The sequence below is a fragment of the Nicotiana sylvestris genome, chromosome 5 (assembly GCF_000393655.2).
Source record: "Nicotiana sylvestris chromosome 5, ASM39365v2, whole genome shotgun sequence".
NCBI lineage: Eukaryota > Viridiplantae > Streptophyta > Magnoliopsida > Solanales > Solanaceae > Nicotiana > Nicotiana sylvestris.
The window spans coordinates 53,396,487-53,421,865 of NC_091061.1; the positions used below are offsets into that span (position 1 = coordinate 53,396,487).

The 25,379-nt window shown below is 37.2% G+C and overlaps 1 protein-coding gene across 2 annotated transcripts; it reads right to left on the reverse strand.

Annotated features, from left to right (window-relative positions):
• Positions 1 to 2,477: 2,477 nt before the first annotated feature.
• LOC104230554 (OVARIAN TUMOR DOMAIN-containing deubiquitinating enzyme 11-like) lies at positions 2,478 to 16,188 on the reverse strand. Of its 2 annotated transcripts, XM_009783384.2 has the most exons (10): positions 15,973 to 16,188; positions 15,377 to 15,605; positions 14,228 to 14,301; positions 13,599 to 13,653; positions 13,434 to 13,508; positions 10,440 to 10,513; positions 10,310 to 10,358; positions 4,235 to 4,319; positions 3,365 to 3,421; positions 2,478 to 3,097 (listed from the first exon to the last, which is right to left on the reverse strand). In XM_009783384.2, exons 2-10 carry the CDS (start codon positions 15,557 to 15,559, stop codon positions 3,054 to 3,056), a joined length of 696 nt encoding a protein of 231 aa, XP_009781686.1. In that variant the 5' UTR covers positions 15,560 to 15,605; positions 15,973 to 16,188; the 3' UTR covers positions 2,478 to 3,053. The 2 variants fall into 2 exon arrangements, with proteins under 2 accessions (XP_009781686.1, XP_009781688.1); XM_009783386.2 differs by lacking the exon at positions 3,365 to 3,421 and having other exon boundaries at positions 15,973 to 16,183.
• Between the last annotated feature and the right edge of the window lie 9,191 nt (positions 16,189 to 25,379).

Here is a 25,379-nt window from a genome sequence, read left to right on the forward strand (position 1 = left end):
CTATAGCAAGCGCGGGCTATTTACCCGATCTTCCAGCCCTCGAGCTACCTAAGTCGGAGCCAACTGTCACTCAAAAACTATCAATAAAGCCTTAGGCTATCTTTCGTCTTCGAATCGAGTTAAATGCTCTCTTAGTTACTTTAACCTAGGGGTTATCCGAATCCGGGCGTATCCTCATCTGAGATCTATCTATAACGCCTTGAGGCTATTTTCACTCTCAGTTCAAGACGAGTTTTCAGGTCGCCCGCGCTCGAATGAACTTTCGCCCGGGGACTATCCGTTGAAGCCTAAAAGCTATTTTTAGTCACAGAAGCCCAAGCAAATCATTCCCCATCGAGGACTATCGACGGGGCCTGGAGGGCTAAGTTTCGTTTTGAAAGTTCGAAGTCCTACTCTCATTCAACTCGAAGTCGGGGGTCCCAACGGCCTAAGCTCGCATCAATTCAATTCGGGCTCAGCACGAGGAATGACAAACGGTTCCACAGGATATTGTATTAACCGATCGAGGACCGGGGAAACACCTATACCCGTGCCGGCATTCAGACCGATCGGTAGAGTCATGCACTCAGATGCTTCACAAACGCAAGTAGCAGGAAGTCCGGCATGAATCAGATACAGAATTAAAGAAACACTTTTTCATTAGCAAAAGATGATTACAAAAGCCCATGAAGGGTCCTTACACAAAAACAAAGAAACAAAAGCAACAACTAAAAGTCTAATCTACTCTCAAGGGTATATCCTCGGGAGCATCGCCTTCAAGAATCATTTCTTCGGGGCTTCATCTCGGCCTCCCCAATGACGTCTTCAAGGACGAGGAGGAAGTAGAAAAAGATGAAGAAAAAGTCGTAGCCCGCCAAAGAGCAAAAGCTTTTACCAGGCCGAGAGAACTATACAGCCTGATAGAAGACTTGGCGAGCGTAGGCCCTACCTGCACGGCTACTTTGAGTCCACTTCTTGGGACATTGTGCCGTGCAAGATAGCAGCTGGTAGTGCCGCTTCACCCCCACAAAAAGCAAAAGGGATGAAGTGCCACACCAGGTCGAAGTAGGGAGGTGAGCAGTGGTGTAAAGTTCGAACATCCTCCTGAGTAGCGGTGTAAAGTTCGAATACCTTTCTGAGTAGGAAGAAATCGGCGCTCTTATTTCATCGTCTCGGGCCAACAACAACAACAACAACAAATCGGTATAACTTCGCTCATGAAGGAAAAACTCTAGAAAAAGGCCATGGCACAACTAATGAGAACACTGCCATGTAGCCTTAAGACCGCGGGCCTCAAACATGGGAAATAACAACGGATGAGGATGAAGAGAAGAAAGGGGTAAAAGGTTGTTGAAGAACATTTGAATGAAGTTTTGGTTCAAGAAGGCTTCCATTTATAGGAAGGGTGGCAGCGTAACCGACAGGTGCAATCAATGCGTTTTGGGAACTGGACCGGCGTCAACATTATCGCTTTGGAGAATATGAATCGACAGTACATTGAATGATTCTAGAAAGGTGAATCAGCGGGACGCCCCAGTTATCACAAAGGCTTACGTCATAAGTATGACATCATCGCGGGAAGTTTGAGGGGATGTATATCAAAGTCGTTTCTTATCGTCTCACTCTAAGAAACGCGGGGACTATCTGTATACGGTAAAATTGGAGGGTTCGATTTTCGATCATTACGACGCTTCACAAGCACGTTTGCATAGGCTCAAGATTATGGTCGAGAATAACACCCGAGGGGTTGACGACGTCCAACCTCGAGGCAGTACATATCGATAGTTATGGCAAAAAAGTGGGACGTTCCCAAGGCGTGTAGCTAGAGCTGGCAATGCCTATTAGGCTAGTCTAGGCCCTCATCATGGCATTAATGGTTGTACCAACCCCATATCTTTGTAATAAATGCATTTGTACTATGTTGGGATCTCCTCCTCATATAAAAATGGGATCCTTGTCATTTTGTAAGGAACCAGATGCTCAATATTGAATATACAAGAACATTCTCTCTAACATATTCTCTTGATCTCATTGCTTTCATTTATTGCTTATATTCATTGTGTTCTATTTTCTTATTCTTCATTTATTGCTTATTATTGGCCATAAAGAGCCGTCATTGATTTTATCATAACTGTTAGTCATCCATCGACTACCCTCAGCAAGACATCAAACTCGACCTCGAGGCCCCGAATAAGCAAGCTCGAGGCCCCCAATTATCAGCCGTTCGGTTTGGTTATCACCTTACTTTCAAGCTCTTATCTTGTTTCCAGGTCTTTCACTTAGCATCAATTGCCTAATAACCTGGAAAAAAAATAGATCACATATTTTTAAAACCACAAAATCAAATCTAATTGTAATTACCATTTTCAAGGTAAACAATATTCTAAATTGTTGAATGCCATTGACATATGTTCTTACCTTATGTTGAAGCAAACTAGCAAATACTACACGCTTCCTGAGGTTAGTGATCAAGAAATAAGAGGAATAGCAAGAGAAAAGAGGATGAAATTTTGCTATATGCATTATCCTGTAGCATCGTGCAAACACAAGGGCAGATGCACAAGTAGTCAGTGGTAGGAATGTACCTTCTACTTTTCAGTCAAGCTATATATGTATGTCATTACACCTCAATCTCAAGGTAGATAAGGTCGACCATATGAATTATCAGTAACTATTTTGCTCATCCAATGTAACGACAACAACAACAAACCCAGTATATTCCTAGGGGAGGGTAGTGTGTACGCAGATCTTACCTCTACCTAGTGAAGATAGAGAGGTTGTTTCCAATAGACTCATCCAATGTAACGAGGTTTCCCTATAATTGACTATTCTTTATGCTGGTTTGTAACCCTTTTCATATATCCAGGCATGGACCAGTTACACTTTCACATAGGCAGTGAAAAGATTGTAGAAAATATACTCATATTAAGTTCTCACTCAGTGTCACACGAGTAGTGACTGCAGTAGTACTCCACACACGTTGACTTGAAATCTTGGATCTTCTCTATGCAAAATGCGTTTCTTCGAGGCAGTATACTAAATTGCAGCTACGAATACTTTTGCTTATGAAAGCCTCAGAAAAGCCAATGCTTCTTTCTGCGCACTCTAGCAGGCACCTCTGTTGCACGTCCAGATAAGAAGAGTAACAAACATATCAGCAACCAATGATAGGCAATTTCTTAAGGAAGATATGGGAACAGGACAGGCAATGTTCAACAAAGAATGTGTTTGTGGGTGCGTGTATGTGAAAAAATCACTAAGATTTCAACAAATATTTAATTCTGAATGCATAATTTCAAACGTGTAGTGGATTCTGTGGTAAGAAATAAAGATTGAACCCATCAACAGTACATTCTGAATCTGCTTCTGAGAACAGGGTATATACCTCCAATCACGTATAGAGAATTGTAATGCACTTCACTCCAGAAACTCAGCCACAATTCTAAATTTTAAGAAAAGCAGTTAAAAGTATGAACATATAATTTATAAAGATGAGAGAAAATTCAACACCTCAAGATGAATTGAGAATGCAAACCAGAGTATAAAGCAGTCCTATTTTTGTATTCATTGACAGCATACATAATTTGCTCAACACTACATGGTTCTTCCATGGTAAGTATTGGAACAATGCATTTGAAACAAATAATGATCCGTCTTGAACCAAGCCAACGTATACTTAAACATTTAACTAGTTTTTCCTAGATCATCACCAAACAGAATGTTTGCCTATTTAAAAAAGATCAGCTCAAGAACATCCTCAAACAAACATGATCTAAAATTGAACTTCCTCCGGAGAATGCATTTAGTTACTATAGTACTCCCTCCATACCAATTTATGCAAACTCATTTGATTGGGCACGAAGTTTAGGAAAAAAATAAAAACTTTTATAACTTGTTGTCCTAAACAAGCCATAACATTTGTGTGGCTATAATTGTTTTCAAACTTGTAGTGTTAAACATTCCAGATTATTTGTGTGCCTATAAAAGCTTCTCATTAAGGATAAAATTGGAAGTTTAAGTTAAATTATTTTTAAATTTAGAAAGGTTATTCTTTTTGGAACGGACAAAAAAGGAAATAGGTTCACATAAACTGGAATGGAGGAGTACATGAAAAGAACTATCAAAAACAAGACATCATCCGATGTTAGTTTATTTACAAAGGATTATGTCTGTTGGTAGTAACAGCTAGCTATCTATCTATGTAAGTACGTGCGCATTGCATCATGTGTGAGTAAAACAGACAAGAAGTATGTACCTCTAGAGGGCTGTATGTCCTTAGGAAGGATCTCAATGTAGCCATTTTCGCGAAAAGAAGTGACCAAACATATTTTTACTCCATACTGCAATCAAAATCCAACAGAACGCAAAGAGTTACGACACCAGCAGAGTGGCCCACCCAAAAAAAAAAAAACGGAAATGACGTGTATTTAGGAAGCTTAAGCAGCATAAGAAAGGAGAAACCGGTAAAGCAATTTCAGAAAGCAAGAGTCTAGAAATCCTTGAGGTGGAAAATCTCCAGATCTAACCTAGTGATTCAGAGGCTAATAAAACTTGATAAGATGTAATATAACTTCTTTATACCCAGTATAGGTCCCTGATCATGTAACCTTTGCTTCTCGATCCTTCTATGTTCTCCAAAATTTTGCTGTAACTTTGCGGCAAGAATAAACAAGTTCACATTTGTGAAATTCTGCATCCACACAAGGTGGGTTTTAATAAAAAGAAATAGCCGCTAGATGTCCTGCTTTTTGAGTCGCTTTTACGCTTGGTCCCGTGTCGATGTTCTATTGTTAGTGTAGACGGATAAAGGAGAGAGGAGATGTATTGGAGACTTTATTTAATGATATTGGAGACTCTATACAGGCTCCTTATGCAAGATTCCTAATATAGTTAAATTCAAGTAAATAATTATTCTCCTACAGTTAAGTAGAGAATATCCTAGAATATCATATAAAATATTCTACAACGTTCTAGTAATCAAATATAATAAATCTAGACAAATTAGTCTAGAAATATCTATCATATAAACTACACTTACTTTTTTGGTAGAATGGCCTAACGGCCTCCTGAACTTGCACCGAATTTTAAAGCGGCCTATCAACTTCTATTTATTCCATTTTAACACCTCTACTTGATAAGATGAGTATTAATAAACACTTTTGACCATCGAGCAGGCTTACGTGGGCGACAATGTTGTTAACGTGGCCAAAATGCATGCAAATCACACTAATTAGGCGTGTGGAAAGATTATTTTGATTAAAACAAATTATTAGAATAAGAAAAGAGATTGTTATAAATAAAAAAAAAGATAAAAATAAGGCAAAATACATCGACAGACCCTTAAACTTGTCCACACTTTTCACTCTGACACTCCATTTTAAGTCTGTTCCATTTGAACATTTCAACCGAGCCTTTACTGTGTCATTTAGACACCTCTGGTTGACAGGTAACTGCACGTATTTCACACCTCTTCTAAGAGCATGCATTGTTGCATATATAACGCATTAAAGTGGGCTCGAAGTCCAAGTAGCAAAAAAAAAGTTTTTTAAAAATTCTCTTTCTCTTGCTCATCCTCTCTCTTGTTCTTCGTGAAAGCACCAGATGAGAAATTCTTCAAACTACTACTTTTAATTCCTTCTTTTAAAACAAAACAAACACATCATCATTATTCTCTTGCTCATCAAAGTATATAGTACTCCATAACTATGGAACGACACCAACTATTTTCTTAAAAGAAGAATTAGAAACAAAAAATTTCTTGATACAAATTAAGTAGAGATGCAGCAACAATGGTTTTTTTACTTTTTTGTAGAATCACACAAGAAATCCACCTCTAAATCTCACAAATCCAGGAACTCCCTGCCTCAGCGCACCACTAAACAAACTTCACCAAATTAAAAAGGGAGAATTACACCCCTTGTCACTTGGCCCAACAACCCATCAAAAAATGGCCCACGTTTGGAGCCCTTACCCAGTGTAGCCCAGGTTGTACATAATCTGAAAATTACTTTTCATCAATTAGCCCACCTTTTTTTTCTTCGTTCATCTTCTTCCCATGTCACGCCTTTGCACCCCAAAATTTTTCTACCATTGTTCTTCTCCTTCAATTCTTCTTCCAGATTCAAAGATGATAATCTCTTATGAAATGCATTATTCTGTAATTTTGTCAATTATGGTTTAAAAATTCGATTTCAGAATGGGTTTTCCGATTTGTTAGTTGTTTGGAATGGGTGTTGGCCCAATTGATTGGAATTATCAACAAGAGTTCAAAACTTAAATTTCAAGTGATTTAGAGTAGATTTATGCTGGATTTGAGTTAAATTTCAGAGGATGCCCAAGGAAGAAGAAGAACCCGTGAAGCTCCATTGATAGGATTCATTTGTATAATAATGTATAATATTGTATAAATAGTATATAAAGTGTATAAACACCTCTTATACACTATTTTACACAAGGTTGATACATTATTTACAGGTATTTGGTGAATTTCTCATATTGTTTATATACATACTGTATCACGAATATTTTTACTACTGTGAATATACATCTTTATACACTTTTATACAACTATATACATAATGTACCTCTTTGTATAAAAGTGTATAACATATATAATAATGTATAATATTGTATAAATAGGTTTCTCGCGTCTGATTTTGCGTTTTGTAGTTATGATAGGTATGTATAAACTTGAGAAAAAAGAGAATAAAAACTCACAGATATTTCACGCCTAAAGATACACAAAATAAGAAAACAAAAAAAAAACAGTTCGGAGAAATATTGGTTATGGGAGAAGGCATGAATGAGTGTTGACTTGGTATCTCGATCAATGGTTACATTAAAAATAGGGAACTGATATTTGTTTGCATATGATACTTTTTTATTAATTAAATTAAATATTTATGGGTGAAAAATGAGGAGAGAGCTACAATACGGTAGGTAGGTGATGAAAAAAGAGAGCAGGTTGTTATAGTTAGAGGGAATGGTAAAAGAAAAGGTTTTATTGATATTTGGCTACACATTTGTAAACTTGTAACTGGGCTAAAATAGTACAAGGTCTACTTATGAAATGCATTATTGTGTAATTTTGTCAATTAAGAAACCCCAAAAGTGATTCTTGACGAAAAATACCAAAGAAATCACAGAAATGGGCTATAAGGTCTTTCGGGCATAGAATTTTGAGATGGATCTGTAAGAATGATGATTGTGATGCATTTGAGTTTGGGATTATTGAGCAAGATTCTAAATTTTGAGAGTTGTGGATATTTTCTAGCTTGATTTAATTTACAGAGGCATACCAAATGTGAATGAGGGAATAAATTGGATAAATTTTGATCGTGATGTCCAGTAGATGTGGCGCTATGGAGAAAATAAAAGATTCAGCAATTTTTTTTTATATTCTGCATTACTTTTTTTTGTGGTTAAACAAGGGCTTGCAATACAATAATTTTCGTTGGAGTTTTAGATATGGTGATGGAGCGGCACCGGTGGTTGATATGATAGTGGAGCCTCGGTGGCTGACCAAACAATAATAAGAAGATGGGCAAGGGAGAGAAAGAAAAAGACACTTTTTTATTTTTTTGAGGGTTAAGTTTTTTTTGTTTATTGATATAAAGGCCACTTATCAATTTTCTATTGCCTTGTTTGCCACATTATTGTGTGTGAAATACACACAAATGATACAGTAATAACCTGGTTAAAGTCTTCAATTGGAACAGACTTAAAACAGAGTGTGAGAATAAAAAGTGGGAACAAGTTTAAGGGCATGTCGATGTATTTTGCCTAAAAATAAAGAAGAAAAATACTTCTCCCCTCCCCACTTTTTCCTCTGTCTCCTCCCACGCCCATTCTCCTTTCTTTCCCCTTACTTCCCCTCTTTCATCAAGTGCAACAAAAAAAAACCGCAACCAGCGATGGGGTTTCATTTGAGGTCTAGTATTTGCAAAAGCAATGATTCTCTTCTTCACATCTAAGGATTCGAAATATTTTTTCTGGCTGTTGGTTTTTGTGAAAGAAGGGGTGATGGTGGTTTATGAACAAGGTTGCTTTTAAAAGCTTCGACCTCGTCATTGATCCTCTTTTATTTTTATTTTTATTTTATTTTTGTGGTGTTCAAACCTGTTTGATCTCTGCTGGGCAGTGGCAAAAGGTTCAAGCAAGTAGCTATTTCTTTGAATGGTGGTGTCGGTAAAGAGACAGTGATGAGAGAAGGACAGGAGGATTTTCAAGAGAAAAGGAGGTATAGAAGAGCTCTGTTATTCCAATACTGGTATGCGTTTCAAAAAAATTACGGGCTTCTAAAACTAAAGGTTCTCTAAATCTCACATTTGTCCCTACAATTACATACTATCTCTAACCAAAGTAAAAGCTCCTAACAAACATCATAGTTAATCTAAGAGTAACAAAGCTAAGCTTTAATTCCAACTATTTGGTATACCCAATATGGATCCTTTGCTTTCTTTGTGTTTTACTCTTAATAACTTTTACATTAGTTATGATAGATTATAGATTTTTCTAAACAATTTTCTTTTATGTGATTTTAGATTTATTTCGTCCCCCTGTTAGCACATTTAGTCATCATATTCTCACTCCTCAGCAAATGGAGGTCTACATAAAACACGACCAAACCATCTAAAACGACTTTCTTTTATGTTATCATTTATGTTGCTCGGACTCTCTAGAAATATTATCATACTCGTCTAAGATTCTCAAAAAATGCACTACTCTTGGAAGATCTGACACGCACCCGACAACATATTTGACGAGTTCGAGCAACATAGGTGCTTATCCTGTATGTGTTACTTGCACCTCCTACTTGATATGATCATTTCTAATTATTACGTGTCCCGCATTGCTTAAGGGAATGGATTGTTTCTCCTTATACAGTCTTGGGCGATCCTCATCCATAAGCTAGCTTTTGGTGCTGAATTAGGCTAGTATCCATCTTCTTTACATGATTCCATAGCCATGCTCATCCTTATTCTTGGTTTTATCCAATGTTGGGCCCCCAATGATATATTATCCATGTACCAAATGTCCAATCCTGCCCCAAAGGAGGGGGTGTTAGGAATCCCACATTGGTTGAGTGGATGAGTTGTTATCTCCTTATATGATCATGGGGCAAACCTCACCTTATTAGCTAGCTTTTGAGTTGAGTTAGACCAACATTCATCTTCTTTATACTAATCTTGTCTAATTTTGATGATCACACATTCTTAATATCTGTATACTATCTACAACTTTACCAACATTCATTCTCAAATAACAGTTTGTCCTGTATGCATCCTATAGAACTTGTCTTTCACTCAATTATATATCTTCTATCACACAACAATTCCGTAGCATTCCTCCATTTCAGCCATCTTATTATAATTCTATGAAATGGACCTAAATATGGTCACTTGTTCTAAGTTAAATGTTGTGGGAGAACCTCAGTAACTGAGAGTACATTCTCTTCCAAAAGGGGTAGCGTCTATCTAAAAGCACACGTGCCTGTGAGGGATCATAGTTTGACCATTTGTGAATGGTGGCTATGATATATCTTTGCTAGCAAATTTTCATGTTAGTCGACTCGTGCAGCACCACACCGAGACGCCCTAGTAGATGGGGGACAGGTGCTCAAACTCTATGATGTACACATGGCGACAGTTTATGTCAATGACTATAAGGACACTCCAGTTAGAGTAAAGTTATATGTTTGTAGGATGTGATAGTCACAGTATCAACTTATGTTTGTAAAGAAAATCACAGTACTTATACAAACCCTAATATTTTCTTCTAATTTAATCTAGATCACTAGCAATATTATAAAGGTGACTTTATGGGTTGTAAATGTGACTTCTACCTGCACGTGGTAGCATAGTTTGACATGGGGCATAGTTCTCACACTATTGACAAGTCTCTCACAGCTCTGCTCTGATACAATATCAGCAATTTGATTCCATTCCTAGTTGAAAAAACTAGTGAAATTCATTTTTGCTCATCTAACAGGATTCTAACCGAAAAATTTAACAAGACAACTTAATGAATTTGTTTTCACTCATCTAAGAGGATTTCGTTCTTACTAGAAAGCTACATTTCGCTCATCTAACAGGATTTCCTCTGAAAAGGTTCCATGTTCTTGTTATTACTAGGAACAACCAAAACAATTGTAAGTTATAAACCACCAAAACATGCTATACTGATTTGATGTCGGACGGGCCACACATCCTACTTATTATAGAGCATATTTTTAGTTCTAAAGCTGTCTTACAATGATCCACACCTGCTTACACATGTATTGAGTTATGTCACTGAAGCAGTTTGATAAAGAAAAGAGAACCTCACTTACTCTATCTGCAGCTGCTTGGAGAGTGATATGATCTCCCCATTCCCCCAACCTGGGTTGAACAAGAAATACCTCAGTTAATGAACTGTCAGGTCTTCTCCAGGTAAGACTATAGATTGAAACCAGAATTCACCTCTTCATCTTCTTCCGGTAGCTTTTGTATTTCATGGGAACATAACTTTCATATAACTTTCTGAAATGCTTTAGCTGAAACAGAACAGAAACCAGGATAAGCACATAGGATAAATGGAGTTAGAACTTAAATGGATTTGGAGTCTTAAGGATCATATTGATGGGGCACCATTCCGAGCAATTAGGCCAACCTCATAAACTATTACGTCTTAACAATTATTGCGAACTGTTAAGAGAAAACAAAATGGTTTTTAGTATCCTACTATTGTGTATAAGTAGCCATCCTTCGAAAGACGAGTGCAAGGAAAACTCGAAGAGAAATGTCAAAATGAGACCTACTAAAGAAAACCTCATATTGGTCACACAATGTTGTCACAACATTTGATCTGAGAATAATTGACTTAACAACATTTACAAGTCACTGGACAATAATCCAATGTATAATTTTTTGATGTGATAGCAGCAGAGATCTTGACCTATTTCCTGAACTTATACCTCTAAAATTTAAATATTCATGTGTTATACTCAAGAGGAACAAAAGTTGGTTCTTATCATAGAAAGAATGAAGAAAACCAAAAAAGTACGTGGAATGAGGTAAGACAGTGATACAAAGTATTAGGTAAATCTGGGGTTAATAGGGTTGGCATTGTTCCTATTTTTTTTAAAAAAGGGGGTTGACATCGTTCCTCTTCGGCGTTTCCCTAAACATTTTAGTAAGCGCTCCTATTTCCTAATCATAGTTTGGCGAAGGTTGAAATCCTATTTTTTGGGATCAATATTGATCCTTCTTTTGTTGATAAATTAAGGTAAAATTATTAAAGCTAGTACCAAGGAGGAGGTAATGCAAAACTACAGACAAAAAGTCTTACAATGACTCCATTACAATTTCTTCATTAACAAGTCCAAGAAGTCTAGAAGCTGTGCTAAATTTTCTAACATACTCTCCTTACACCAGATATACAAATTGTACATGCATCTACATTTTACAAAAGATAAATGCTGTTTTTATCTTCCAAACATCTCTTATTCCTCTCTAATCATATTGTCCATATGATGAGGAGTTCAACCTTTAGGTTCTAGTCATCCACCGCTGCTAGTTCTACTATGAACATTTGATTTAATTATACAAATTTTATGGTGACAAAAGGAAGAATGTGAATTTCATTGTGTCAGACATGAGGATTTTGAAAGAATAAACCAAACAAAGTCAACAGGAAAAGAAAAAAAATACTTAATTAAAAAGCAAAAGGAGACACATGACATGTCCGTCCTCCGGGGTGCCCAATTCTAGAAAAAGAAAGGAAAAAACAAGACAGACGTGAGATTTAAATCCCCGAGCTCAAAAACAGAAAAAGAAAGGAAAAACAAGATAGACGTGTGATTTGATATCCCAACTTCACTTGTAAAGGTGCACCCAATAATCATTGCACCATAGGACTCTTTGAGCTTGGGTGCACACATATATCTATTTAAGTAGCCTTGAAAAGATATAATATTGTTATATATGATCTAGGAAAAGGAGCAAGGGTGCACGTAAACTCATACCCCTCCCCTTAGATACACCCCTGGAAGTTACTCCTCAAAAGTCTTTCTACATATGTTAAGGGTAAGGATAAGTGTGAGATATGTTGTTTTAGAAAGCCTCGAATTTTCCTTCAGAGAAGAATGGATATAGCCGACCTCAACTATATGAGATTGAGGGTAGTTGATTTAATGATTGGACTGATTAATGCCAAAACATGCCCCCGGGGCTTTGGTCTAGTAGTAAGAGCGTGATGCTTAGTTTATAAACATGTCATGGGTTTGAATGCTTCCGGATACAAAAGTTTGGTATTTACGTGGAGAAGAGTAGAGGGAGCAACTGACCCATTATCCACCGAGTTTCGAACTGTGCGACACTTGAGGATTTCTCGCGGTTATCAGAACAAGTGTGTATAGGTTCATATCTATAGATTGAAGAGGGTTTTTAAGTCTTTGAAGTTTGAACACAGGGAGGGTATCGTTTTAGGAAATTTGCTTTTTCTTTTAATCAGGATTTATGCAAAGCTACAAGTTCAGATATTTGATTAACTTTTAGGAGCCATAATTCATGTATTAAAGGAAACAATTGCCACTTCTTTTTTCCAACTTTTCCTTTTCTGCTTGAATTTAAGAATTTATTCCAGTTGCTATTCTTTAGTTTCTTTGCAGTCCGCTGTTAGCTTCTGCAGAATGACTCATGCTTCCTGCTGCATAAGAACTTCAGTTAGCATTAGAGCTTGCCTCTTATTGCATAAACATGAACACAATTTGATCTAAATGCCGGCACTAAATTGATTAAAACATCTTTGGAATTGCTATAGGTTGGCGCAATACCTATTTTTTTTGTTAAACTCAGGCATTTTGACATGGACATAACGACGAAAGACTTTCCTTGATTCTACAAAACCAAGTCCTTGAACACCAGCAATTATAAATTTTTACCTGTTATTTCATCTCTTCCTTAGCTACATCTCAACCTTTGTATTTGGGTATTCCTATCATCCAGAAACTCTGTAAATGATCTTGTAAATCTCAAAACTCCCTCGTTCAACTAAATCTTTGAGTTTGCAAATAGATCACAAAAATATGACAGACTATTTAAAATCAGAAAACTGCAATCTAGCAAAAATGGCATTTTCCTATTTTCAGCGGCCATTATGCTTGCAATAGGTAACTCTGATAAAGATAGCCTGTTGCATTTTGTTCAAACATGAGGTTACGAAAAGCACAAAAGCTACAAACATTATTGACACTTTGAATTATCCTTCAGGTACACAACCCTCAAAAGCAACAATCTGTTTGTTTCTGACGGTTAAACTAATAACCTTATAAGAATCACGGAAACAGAACCTAAGCTGGAACATGTGATCATCCTAGAGAAAAAGGATCCTCGAACATAATCATGAAGTAGCTTTCAAACCATCTTGTTTTATAACAGTGATGAGATGAAAAAGAAAATTTAATGCGCACACACCTGTTTGACAACCTCCTTTCTCACATGCTTATGATACTCTGGATTATGATACAACTGATCTGCAAGGGCTCGAAACTGTCCAATAAGTCAAGGAAATAGTCATAAAAAGCACACATGTCTATCAAGTGTAGCAATGGCTTGTTAGACTAGTTAAAGGAGACTAACCTGGCAATTTCCATCTCCTTGAATTTGAAATTCAGCAAGCCCATTTGCTGCCAACCTGAATGATAGATAACATTAATTCACAAGAAGCGCATTTCTTGCTGATAGTACCCAAAAAAGTACAGAGATCCCTAAAAGTAACATCTCCGGCCTCTTTACTGTGGAGTTTCAAGCATGAATAAAGTTATAACTTTTGACTTTTCCCACAAATTATGATGCCAACTATGGATTACAAATAAGCAGTTTTAACTATCCCCCGGAGAAAGATACAGTGTAGAGCGACACCCTAAAAATTTTTTAAGCAGAGGGCTATATCTATTCTCAGGTTGCATCGTTTGAGCATACAACAGTTTAAATTCTATGAAACCAAATAAGATGGAAAATCCAACCCTTCGATTAGAGCCCCTGCGGTCATATATCTGGCTTGTCCATTTCAATTTGTGGTTTCAAGATCAATATTGTTCTTATACTGTGAAGAGAAAGAAAAGAAAAAAGAATGGCTAGGCAATTAACTTTCTAGCAAACCTGATGTATAACCTAGTATATACAGACCTAAAAAAAATTAATGGGCCAGGGACTACGAATTTGTTGAATGTCAAGCTTATGACACAATAAGTAAAGTGAGACACAACCTGCCAGAGAGCCTCTCATGGTCAAGTGTTGCATGATTAGGATCAGGTATCTGCCCAATAACCCGCGGAGTATGCTGCAAAGACAGTAAGATTATAAGTGGAAAGTGATGGTAAGTAGAATATGCTAAAAAAATAACAAGTACAGCACACACTATATCACTACTCACATCAATGCAACTCTGTTCAAAAACTCATTAACTAAGTTGTTCGTAATCGAGTGCGCGTGTCCGATACTGGTGCGGATCTAGAGGCTAGATCCTTCACAATATAAATTTTAAGATTCGGGGGTACGGATTCAGGTACAGATACGGGTGCGGGGATTCGGCCAAAAATAATTCCAATATTAAAAAATAGAGTTATAAAAATGTCTAACTTATGAGACATTATGTGGAAAACTTACAAGGTATTCCGAGAAGGAGAAAATATTGAACAAGAGAAGAACCCGGGAAGGAGATAAAAGTAAAAGAACTGACATAGAAATTTCAATATACAAGGTATTCCATTTTCTTTCAATATCACCCTAGCTTTTGTTTTGTTTTAAAAAATCATTGTATCTGCCCCGAATTTCCCTGTTGATTTTGGTCAAAGTACCAAAAAATTGATTGAGGAGATCTGGTACGGATCTCACACCCACACCCACGTCGTGCCGACATAGGTGCGGCACCGAAAATGAAGAATCCGAGCAACTTAGCTCATTAACATATTTGTTATAATTGCATACGAACAAAATGTCGTAAGACCACTATATTTCTATAAATGATAGAAGAAACTATGACTCCGCCTGTGTGAGCTTGCTCACATTGCTGGTCTCAAGCCCGGATAAAGGAGGAGGGCTGCAGTAGACTGGCAGCCAAGCTAAAACTAGCCAATTTCATGATAAGTTCTCACATTAACCGGCCCCAACTTGTTTGGGGCTGAGACATAGTTGTGTTGATGTATAGAAGAAACTCTATATTTTACAAAATAAGCTAATTCTTGATAACTTACAACGTAACAATATTGGAACTATGTCAAAGCAGAAAAACCAAAGAAGACTCCTTCATACACAAGAAAATTCTCTTCTTATTACAATGCTTGCTACAAAGAATAATAATTTCAAGATAACATACAAAAAATTTGTCTAGTACAAGCAGCAAATATCAAATGTACCGGGATTGAGTCCAAATGAGAGAGTCGCTTGCCAAGCTTTCCCCCATACCTCAAAGCATTTTGTTCTTCTTCTTCAGCCAATATTTTTGCAATGGCATGATCATCCTCCGTACCTTGTGAACTGCTATTCAAACTAGACGCCGTCGAACTCGAGCTTCCTCTCGAGTTTCGATATTCAGTCATACTACAATCAACTACTTCTCAAAATAGACCAATACAGCAAAAATTCCTAGCAAGCAACAATCCCCATATCAAATTAGGATATGATCAGGTGAGCTAAAAGACATGGAGTAACTTTATTTAATAGCATTGATTGGTAAATTAGAATAAATGCTGAGTAGCATATAACTTAAATCCTCCAAATAAAATTTGGATTGATACATAAGCTCCGCAAAAAAAAAAAAAAAAGAAGCAGAAAATGGAAGTAAGCGAGGATCTATCAGATACTTGTCCGTATGAAAGACCCACAATTGGAATACGAAGTAATGTATCTAATTTTGAATGTGAGTTTTGATCTCGATTCCTTTAGCCCTTCTTTTATAGCAAAGAAAAAATAAGATCAACTCATGAGCTAGATAGAGCAAAATTCGAAGTACCTTTTGGCCTAGCGACGAGGAAGAGAAAGAAATGCGATTTTGATAATCCAAGAAAAAAGGAAGTAATAATGAGATTTTGATAATTCAAGCAAAAGAAAGCATAAGGGAGAGGGGTGGGTGCCGTAGTAGAGGAAAGATGGCAAAGGAAAGCGAAGAGTTGGTTGTGAGTCTTGTGAACGTGGGAACACTTGATTAGAAGTCATTCCCTCACCTCGACAAGCAAAGAGATAAATGTTGGTCAACAAAACAGGAGATAGAAACATCTTACTTGGGTATTACCTCGTCCTAAATTTGTCCTATCATTTTAACCGTAAAAAAGGGAAGGTGCTGCACCCAAAGCTTGGTCATGGAAGTATGTATGGAATCATGGTCCAACTAAGGGTGTCTAACGGGTGGACCGGGCCGGGCTGGGTAGGAAAAAGTTGAATGAAATCGTTCGGTTTTGAACCGGGCGGTTACGGGTTAGGGGTTACCGGACTTAATAGATTCGGGTTCATCCAGGTAAAAAATGAACCGTAAGGGTTACGGGTCCAAGGGGGCGGGCCGGGCCGGGTTAGTTTTATTTTTTATTTTTTTTATTTTTTTGTATTTTGTATAACTATTGTAATTTATATTAATATAAAGTAAAAATATAAAGAATACAATGAAGATGGAAAAAAAATTGCACTTAGAAATTGCAAGTGGTATATTTATTTCAAAATTCAAACTTACAAATTGAAAAGTTTACATTTAACAACAAGTAATTTAACGAAAAAAAGTAATTCAAAGGTTTTGCATTGCCTTAGATTCTAAAACCTTAAAAAAAAATTAAAATCTAGCCTTTAAACCTGGTCGGGCCAGGCCAGTTAATCGATTCTACAGGGATTTTGGTTGACCGGGTTTGACCGGTGGTTAACCGGATGAATTAAAGTGAACAAACCAACCCCCTAACCCTAGTAACCCAGCCCACCCGGCCCGGCCCTAGTAACCCAGCCCACCCGGCCCTTAAGTACCGGGCCGGGCGGGGCCGGGTTTCAACCGGTCTGGGCCGAGCTGGTCCCGGGTCAGCCCGACCCGTTTGACACCTATAGGTCCAACCAAGTCCACCAAACTTTTGGAAGAAAAAAGGGAAAAAATTCACAAGTAGCACTTCTAGGAAATGGAAACATTCCAAGTAAAATATTCATAGCCAAAGTATTTGTAACGATCCAACCGGTCGTTTTGAGATCTATCATTTTGGTTCTGTGATTTGAGACCTTGAGTATCTTCATATGATTTATTACGACTTGCGAGCATGGTTGGTTTTGATTTTCGAGAGGTTCGGAATTGATTTGGAAGAGTAATCCTTAATTTGGAAGCTTAAGTTGGAAAGAGTTGATTAAGATTTGACTTTTGTGTAACCGACTCCGAATTGGTATTGTAAGGTCCCAATAGGTTCGTATGATAATTTTGAACTAGTACGTACATTGGTTCGAGTCTCGGGTGGCTCGAAGTTGATTCACTACTTCTATTCGAAAGTTGAAAATTTGAACTTATGAAAGTTTGAAGATTTTTATTTGATGTGATTCTTGGTTTTGATGTTGTTATTCGTATTTTAAGGTTTTGAACAAGTTTGAATAAGGTATATGAACTTGTTAGGATGATTTTCCAGGGTCCCAAGAGGCTCGGGTGAGCTTCGGGATGATTTCGGGTCATTTTAGGATTGTTGATTTACTGATGTGTTGCAGGGCATCGCAATCGCGGAGGGGTATCTCGCGATCACGGAGAAGGAATATGGGACAACAGACTTTGTTAAGCAATCATGAAAGAGGGGTGGCGATTGTGGAGTGGAGTTGGAAGTGACGCATTACGATCCCTTAGTGGGCGCTGCGCTCGCGAAGAGGAGCTGAGCCAGGGGTGTGTTGTGCATCGCGATCGTGTGTGAGAGACCATGATCGCGTAAGAGAAAGTCTGGATGGGCAAGCTTGGCTTTCGCGTTCATGTAGGGCCGATCCCATTTGTGTAGAGGAGAGGCCAGTTGGCCTTCGCGATCGCCAAGACATGTCGGCGATAGCGTAGAAGAGGATTGGAGGCGGTGCTGGTTTATGCATCACAATCATGTGACTTGGCGGTCGCGATTAAGGATTTTCGGTCAGGGGCAGTTTTACTCCAGATTTTCGGGAAAAGTCTCATTTCACTATTTTTGACTTGGGAAGCCCGAGAGGAGAAGAATTTTAAGAGGAATTTCATTGCTACTTTGAGAGTAAGTGATTTCTACCAAGATTTGATCATATACTTCCACGATCATGAAGCTCATCAGAGACACCAAAAAAGCAGCAGAGCAAACTCATCCGAAATGGTCCAAAACTACCCCGAAATACACTCAAGCCCTATGGCATGCCGTCCAAACATACCAACAAGTCCAAATACTTTATCCAATCCTATTGCAAGGCTCCTAACATACAAAACAACGACAAAACCAAGAATCAAAGATCAAATCCATATCTTAAATTTCAAACGTTCTAATTTCATCGTACACGTCAGAATAACACTCAGACATTTCGGATTAACAACAAACTTCGCACACATTGATGTATGCTCATGATCCAATATCAATGTATATAAGAGCCAATGCATGAGTCTAAGATACTAATGCATGCTCAAGATGCAATCTAGATATCTCACAACACAAATCCATGTGTCTAATACTGGCCAAGTGTCCAAACAAGCACCAATATACTGCTAGCACTCACAAAGTTCAAATTGACATGGATAATCACCTGACTATGGAGGGATGAATCCATATCCAAGCGTTGTTGCACCGTGTAACCCGGTCCAACAGGAATATCATCAGCAATCATATCCTCTGATAATATCTTTGGTGCAAAAATTTTCAACTTTCCTCAGCATCCAACTCTCCAACTCATGTATATGCATATGAGATGATACGATAAAGATGCACCATGGCATAATCATAAAAATGTGGATAACTAATAACATGAATAAGAGATAGTTACAACTATTCACGTAATTCAACTTTTCAAAACTTCAACAAGTTCCTTTATTATTCTAAAGTCCGATCATGATATCAAATATGAATAACAAGAGCCAATAATCTCAAATCATAAGTCAAATAAGGCAGTTGCATGAATATGGCTAAAGAAGAAAGTCCAACATGGTGAAAGAAGTCTGTAAAGTTCAAATCATCAAGTCATAATCCTAACATACTCTCTAAGCATGTTTTAAGATTAATCATGTAGTCAAAGCATCAATAAGGCAAGGATAACAATTCATAAAGTCTCAATAAGGCCTAATATATTCCCAACTCTAACCGGCTATGGTCATAAACTAACGCCGCATATACACTTGTTGCCTCGCATATACGAAACACATAAAGCAAGTAGCAAATAGCACATATATCGCCTAATGGGGAGAATTCTCTCTTACAAAGATAAAGAAGAGACATAACTGTGTCCGACAAGCTTTATCAACAATAAACCACATTTTCATTCAAATTCAACACCAAACGACTTGAATCTAATCAAATTCAACTCAATAACATCAAACAAAGCCATATGAATCAATTTCAAGCAATAAAGCTTCAATCTTTAATCAAATTCTCAAAAGTCAATAAAAGTCAACTCAAGCATACGTGGTCAAAAACCTAGTAAATGGGTAGATCCCGACTACACATAATCTCACGTGCCCAAATATGTAAATTAGATTCCAAAAGCAATTCCAAATCGACCAAACAACTCGAATCTAATCAAATACACTTTTTCATTCAGATCCAACACCAAATGACTCAAATCTAGTCAAATACAACCCAATAACATCAAACTAAAGTCGTAGGAATCAATTCGTAACAATAAAGCTTCAATCTTTAATCAAATCTCCAAAGGTCAACAAAATTTAATCCGGGCCCACATGGTCAAAATTCGAGTCAAGAGGTAAACCTCGACTACCCATAACCTCACGAGTCTAAATATGTGATTAGATTCTAAAATCAAGTCAAAATTGACCCTCTAATCCTCAAAATTCACCCTCTTAAGTTGTAGAAAATAAACCCAAATTTTCTTCAAAAATTCCATGATTAAAATGCATAAATCCATGGGGAATCAAGATATATATTCAAATCCAAGTGAAAATTACTTACCCTCAATGTAGCAGTGAAATTGCTCTTTAAAATCTTCTCATCTCGAAGTCTAGGGCCCAAAATATAAAAGAATGAGCAAAATCCCGAAAATAGCAACTTAAATATTCAGCCCAGAAGTACACTTTTTGCGAACGCGACCATTGCCTCGCATTCACGAAGCAAAAATCTACCCTTGTTCAAATCTTCCTATGCAATAGCAGAAGTACCATCGCCATTACGAAGCTCACTAATAAGTTGGTATTTTACCAATTTATCTCTTCTTTGTGCTTATGACTTTTGTATTATTTTGCCGAGAAATTACAGCATTTGTTGAGGTTTATTGGTATATTTTTAGTATTATGTGGTTTAATGGAAGATACAGAAAAAGCAAGTCACAATGAGCTAAAATGGAAAAATTGGCTGCTACCAGTTATTTCTCTTCGCAAACGCGGAGTGTCTTGATGCGTTTGCGAACATCCAGGTAAATAGCCAACGCGAATACGGAGGGTGGGCTGCAAAAATGAAGAAGGAAGAGCCGGTCAGTGGCTAGTCAAGTACTCTATACGATCATGAGGTTGAAATATGCAATCACAACATCATGAAAAATGTCTATCGCAAACGCGAAACGGTTATGCAAAGGCAATACAGAAAAGCCTGGTCAGCGAATGGTCAAATGTTCTATGCAACGCGAGGTGCATTACGCGATCATGGTTCTTTGAATTGTCATTCAATGCGATTGTGATTCATCTAACTGGCAGAAAATATTGATGGAACTGTCATTTCACATTTTTGGCACCCAAACCACTTAATACCCAACTCAGCTTATTTTGGGAGATATCTTTGGTAGCAAGTACAAGTCTTGGAGCTAGGGTTCCTGCACCACACTTGAGAATTGAAGATTTGGGATAAGATTTTCTTACGCTTTTTTTACTCATTTCTTCAGTTCCTTGATTTGTATTGAATATCTAGGTGTGTAGTATTTTATTCCATTGTTTGATTATAATTTATGGAAATACCCATAATTTAAGTTTGGATTAAAAAAACTAGGTACACTTATGTAATTGAATGTATTTATTATGAAGTGAGTTATTTATTTCTTTAATTTTTCTTGTTCTTTAATGTTTCCAAAGGGACTAGCTAACCTCAGGACTCGATCATTAACTTTGAATTAACCTTGAAAAAGGCAAACTCAGGATTGGGAAAGATTAATTAATAAGAACTTGAGGCATTAACCCTCATTTTATAGATTCTATCTAGGGATAGGATTGAACTACTTGTACCTACATTCGAGTGTTCTTAATTTTCTTAATTTATTTTAGGGATAATTTAATTAGAAACTCTTGTTAGTATTCGGAAGAAGCTAATATAGAATTATTATCCGAGGCTAACTAACATAGACTCGCTCATATTTGTAAAATTGTGAAATATATTGGATCATTACTTGAGTGCAATTCCCCGTGTATCTATGCTTGTAGCCATTGATCATTTTACTTGCTATATAGGTTTGTTTATATTTTTGCATTTTGATACAATATTTTCTCAAGACCGTTGTTAGTGTTTGGCGTATCATAAAGAACGATAATTCTCTTACTTGCCTAATCGCGTACATATTATTCCGTATGAGATTCAACACCGACTCCTAGTTGGATAAATTATATTGCATGCGACCATGCACACTTATTCTTTGGTCCAAACTAGTGAATATTTGTGAAGTTCCTTTTCTTATCTTTGTTTATTTTCTTGTTTTTTTTTTGTAGTTTTTGTAAATGGTATAATATAATGAAAATTGGTCGGATGGTAGTTGTTCAAACTTTGATGACCCTTGTCCTTATTATGGAGGACCACACTCATGGAAAAATTATTTAAATTCTCTTGAGGATTGATTGTGCGCATAATCTCAAATTTATATGGTGGTCAAAATGGCCATTTGGGAAGTTGTGCTTATTTGTCCTTCCCTTCCCTGAACCCCCACTATGACGAATCTGCTTTTGGTTTTGACAATTATAGGGATATGAAAGTGGAAGAAGTTGAGCATGGTCAAAATGGAGAGTTCAATATAATGACCCAGCTGATTGTTTTGCTTATTTGAGCCACGTTCCCCTATTTGATGCTTTTCATATGCTTCTTCATTATTTTGTGACTTGCGGGGATGTTTGGTTTGGTTTTGGAGATGTTTTGGAGTGAATTGAAACACTTAGTTCCAAGGTTGGAAGCTTAAGTTAAAAAGAGTTAATCGAGGTTTGACTTTTGTGTAAATGACCACATAATAGTATATTGATGGTTCCAATAGGTTCGTATGGTGATTTTGGACATAGGCGTATGTCCAGATTTGGAGGTTCCTAGGTTGTTTCCGTTCTAATTGGCAAAAGGTAGAAATTTGAGGGTTTGGAAGGTTCATAAGTTTATTCAGGAGTTGACTTTGAGGCTATCGGGTTAGGATTGTTGTTCCGGGAGTAGGAATAAGTTCATTATGTCATTTAGAACTTGTAAGCAAAATTTAATGTGATTCTGAGTTGCTTAGACGTGGTTCGACACGAGTTTTGAAAGTTGGAAATTTGATTAGTTCATTGAGCTTGAATTGAGGTGTGATCCGTATTTTGATGTTATTTTGTGTGATTTGATATCTTGAGTAGGCCCGTATTATGTTTTGGGACAGGTAGGTGTGATTAGACGGGGTCTGGGGGGAGGGGGATCAGGTGTGTTCCAAATTGATTTTAGATTGTTTGGTGTCATGTAGGCATTTCTGATTTTGTTTTTTTTGCACCAACGAGGTTGAGTCCGCAGGAGCGAAGGATGGTTGGGATGGAGAGGAACGCAAATGCGCGCGGAGAGTCCTTGGCACAAAAGCGGAGAAGCCAGGCTTGGGGGAGAGTTGCGAAGAAGTGGAATTTTCATCGCACCTATGCTATCGCAGAAGCGAAAGAAGGTCCGCAGGTGTGAGATGCCGAGAATTAAGTGAAACTCGTAGAAGCGAGCTTTTTGTCACAAAAGCGATGCCACATAAGTGACGAATTTGATCGCATGTGCAAAAGGATTGGACAGTGTGTTAAGCTTGAGGGTTTGGCTTATTTTATCATATTTTGAGATTGGGAGCTCATATTGAAGCGGATTTTAGATGATTTTCACTCACTTGGATTTGGATACGTTGTTTTGACTAAGATATGGTTATTATTCATGATTCTATCTTTGTTTTTGCCATTTGATTGGTGAATCTAAGAGAGAAAATTGCGGGTTTTAGCAAAAAATTTCTAAAGTGAAAAATGGAAGCCCCTATTTGGAGTTGGTTTTAAATGAAACTTCTATATTTAGGCTCATATTAGAATGGGTGTTCAGAATTTATGAGTTTTGTCGGGTTGCAGAATGCAAGCCCGGGTTGACTTTGTAAATTTGTATAAAGATCGAAGCTTGATTGTTTGGGGTTGTTTCTTATGGCTTTATTTGATGTTATTGAGTTGTTTTTTTTTACTATATTTGGGTCATTTGGAGTTGAATTTTCACGTTTAGGCGGTTTTTGCTTGATTTGAGGTTGTTGGGCGGAGGTAAGTCTCTTGTTTATTCTTGTAAGAGGGAATTTTTCTCATGGGTGACTTGATTGTTATTTGATTCATGATTTAGGAGCCACATATATGCGAGGTGACGAGCGTACATACATAGCTAGGTTTTGGACTGGATCCGGTATTTGCTGACTTGAATTGTGCCTTGTTGAATTATGTGAAGTTGCTATCCATATTCAAATTAATCGTACGACTATTTGATAATTTATATACTTAATTTAGGAGAATGCCTAGGGTTATGACTTGTCGATTTGACATGAGGGTTATTGCCTTGTCAGAATATATTGTAAATTCATAGTCATATACTTGCATTATTTGCTCCATGATTTCTAGGGTTTCTGTGGCCTTATTAACTCATGATAGTAATATGATTAATTTAGAAAACATGCTATATATCTCACCGAGCCATTATGATGAAATGAGTTGTATAATTTTCCATAACTATCACTTAGCCACTTGAGCTTTTATCCTCATACTTGTTATTATCATGTCTTGTTCCCTTTATTATATTGTTTCTCATACATATGCATGAGTAGTAACTGGTTTTTGAGGAAAGTGGAGGATTTTGGCACTAATGGTACTGATTATTGGATTGATGATGTTTTGATTTGGAATGGCTTGCGTGCCGCAACAACTAATTGATGATCTTTATTTATAAAATGATCGACACTTTGATTATGGATCTAACCCTCCAGAGTCAGGTGATTACCCATGTTACCTTGGGCCCTGTGAGCGTAGGCATCTATGATTCTTTTGGTGCTTATTGGGCACGTGGCCTATGTTAGACACATGGATTATGTTGTGAGTTGTCGAAAAAAAGATCTCGAGCATTAATAACTATATTTTCTTAGACACGTGCTATGAATTGAAGTAAGTATTGTTGACTGGTATCAATTTTATACGACAATTGAGATAATTGTTATTTTATTTGATTCCGATTATTTGAAAAGCATGGCTAAATTCTGTATGAGTTGTATTTTGCGCTTCTATACTTGTTGACGATATCTTGTCTAGATTTCAGTTGGATTATTCTCTCCTGTTTATTTGACACTAGTGAGTATCAGAGTCAGTTTATTTGATTGCTAGTAAGTGTCAGAGTCGGTTTATTTGATTGCTAGTAAGTGTCGGAGTCGACTCCTTGCCACTACTTCTTCAAGATCACGTTTGATACGTGTTGGGTATTGCTTTTTGTACTCATACTACACTTTTGCACATTTTATGTAAGTTTTAAGATTGGTGCGAGTGGTATTCATCCGGGACAATAAGTGGATCCATGGAGACTTCATAGTGAGATGCTCTACTTGATCAATTTGTAGCACATGGAGTCCCTCTCCCTACTTTCCTCTTATGTATATCTATTTTTTTCGGACAGACTGTGTATTCAGATGATTTCTCATACTCTCAGTAGATGCTTGTGATTATTGTGACATCCGATTTTGGGCGATGCTGGCAGTTGTGGTTGTGTTTAGACCCTGCCTTAGGTATTCTATCTATGATTATCAGATTTGGATTATTCCATTTTCTTATTATATTCGGTATTTTGTTAAGGTTGATTTATTTGATTTGGAATTTTCTTGTTATTATGTTGGCTTGCCTAACAAGAAGGTTAGGCGCCATCAAGACCTTTGTTGGGATCTCGGGTCATTATAAATTGGTATCAGAATACTAGGTTCTAAGGGTCTCACAAATCACAAGCATGCCTATGGGTGGAAATTGTGTGGGGTGGGTGCAGTGCAGATTTATGCTTATGTGGGTGGGGC

Bases quoted from the DNA above. Each gene is read 5' to 3' on its own strand.
- LOC104230554 (XM_009783384.2), bottom strand. From the start codon at position 15,559: ATGACTGAATATCGAAACTCGAGAGGAAGCTCGAGTTCGACGGCGTCT. The intron at 14,302-15,376 runs GTACATTTGATA...CTGTCTTTGCAG, and splicing joins CTCATTTGGACTCAATCCCG to CATACTCCGCGGGTTATTGG. The intron at 3,098-3,364 runs GTATATACCCTG...GACGTGCAACAG, and splicing joins TTCTCTATACGTGATTGGAG to AGGTGCCTGCTAGAGTGCGC.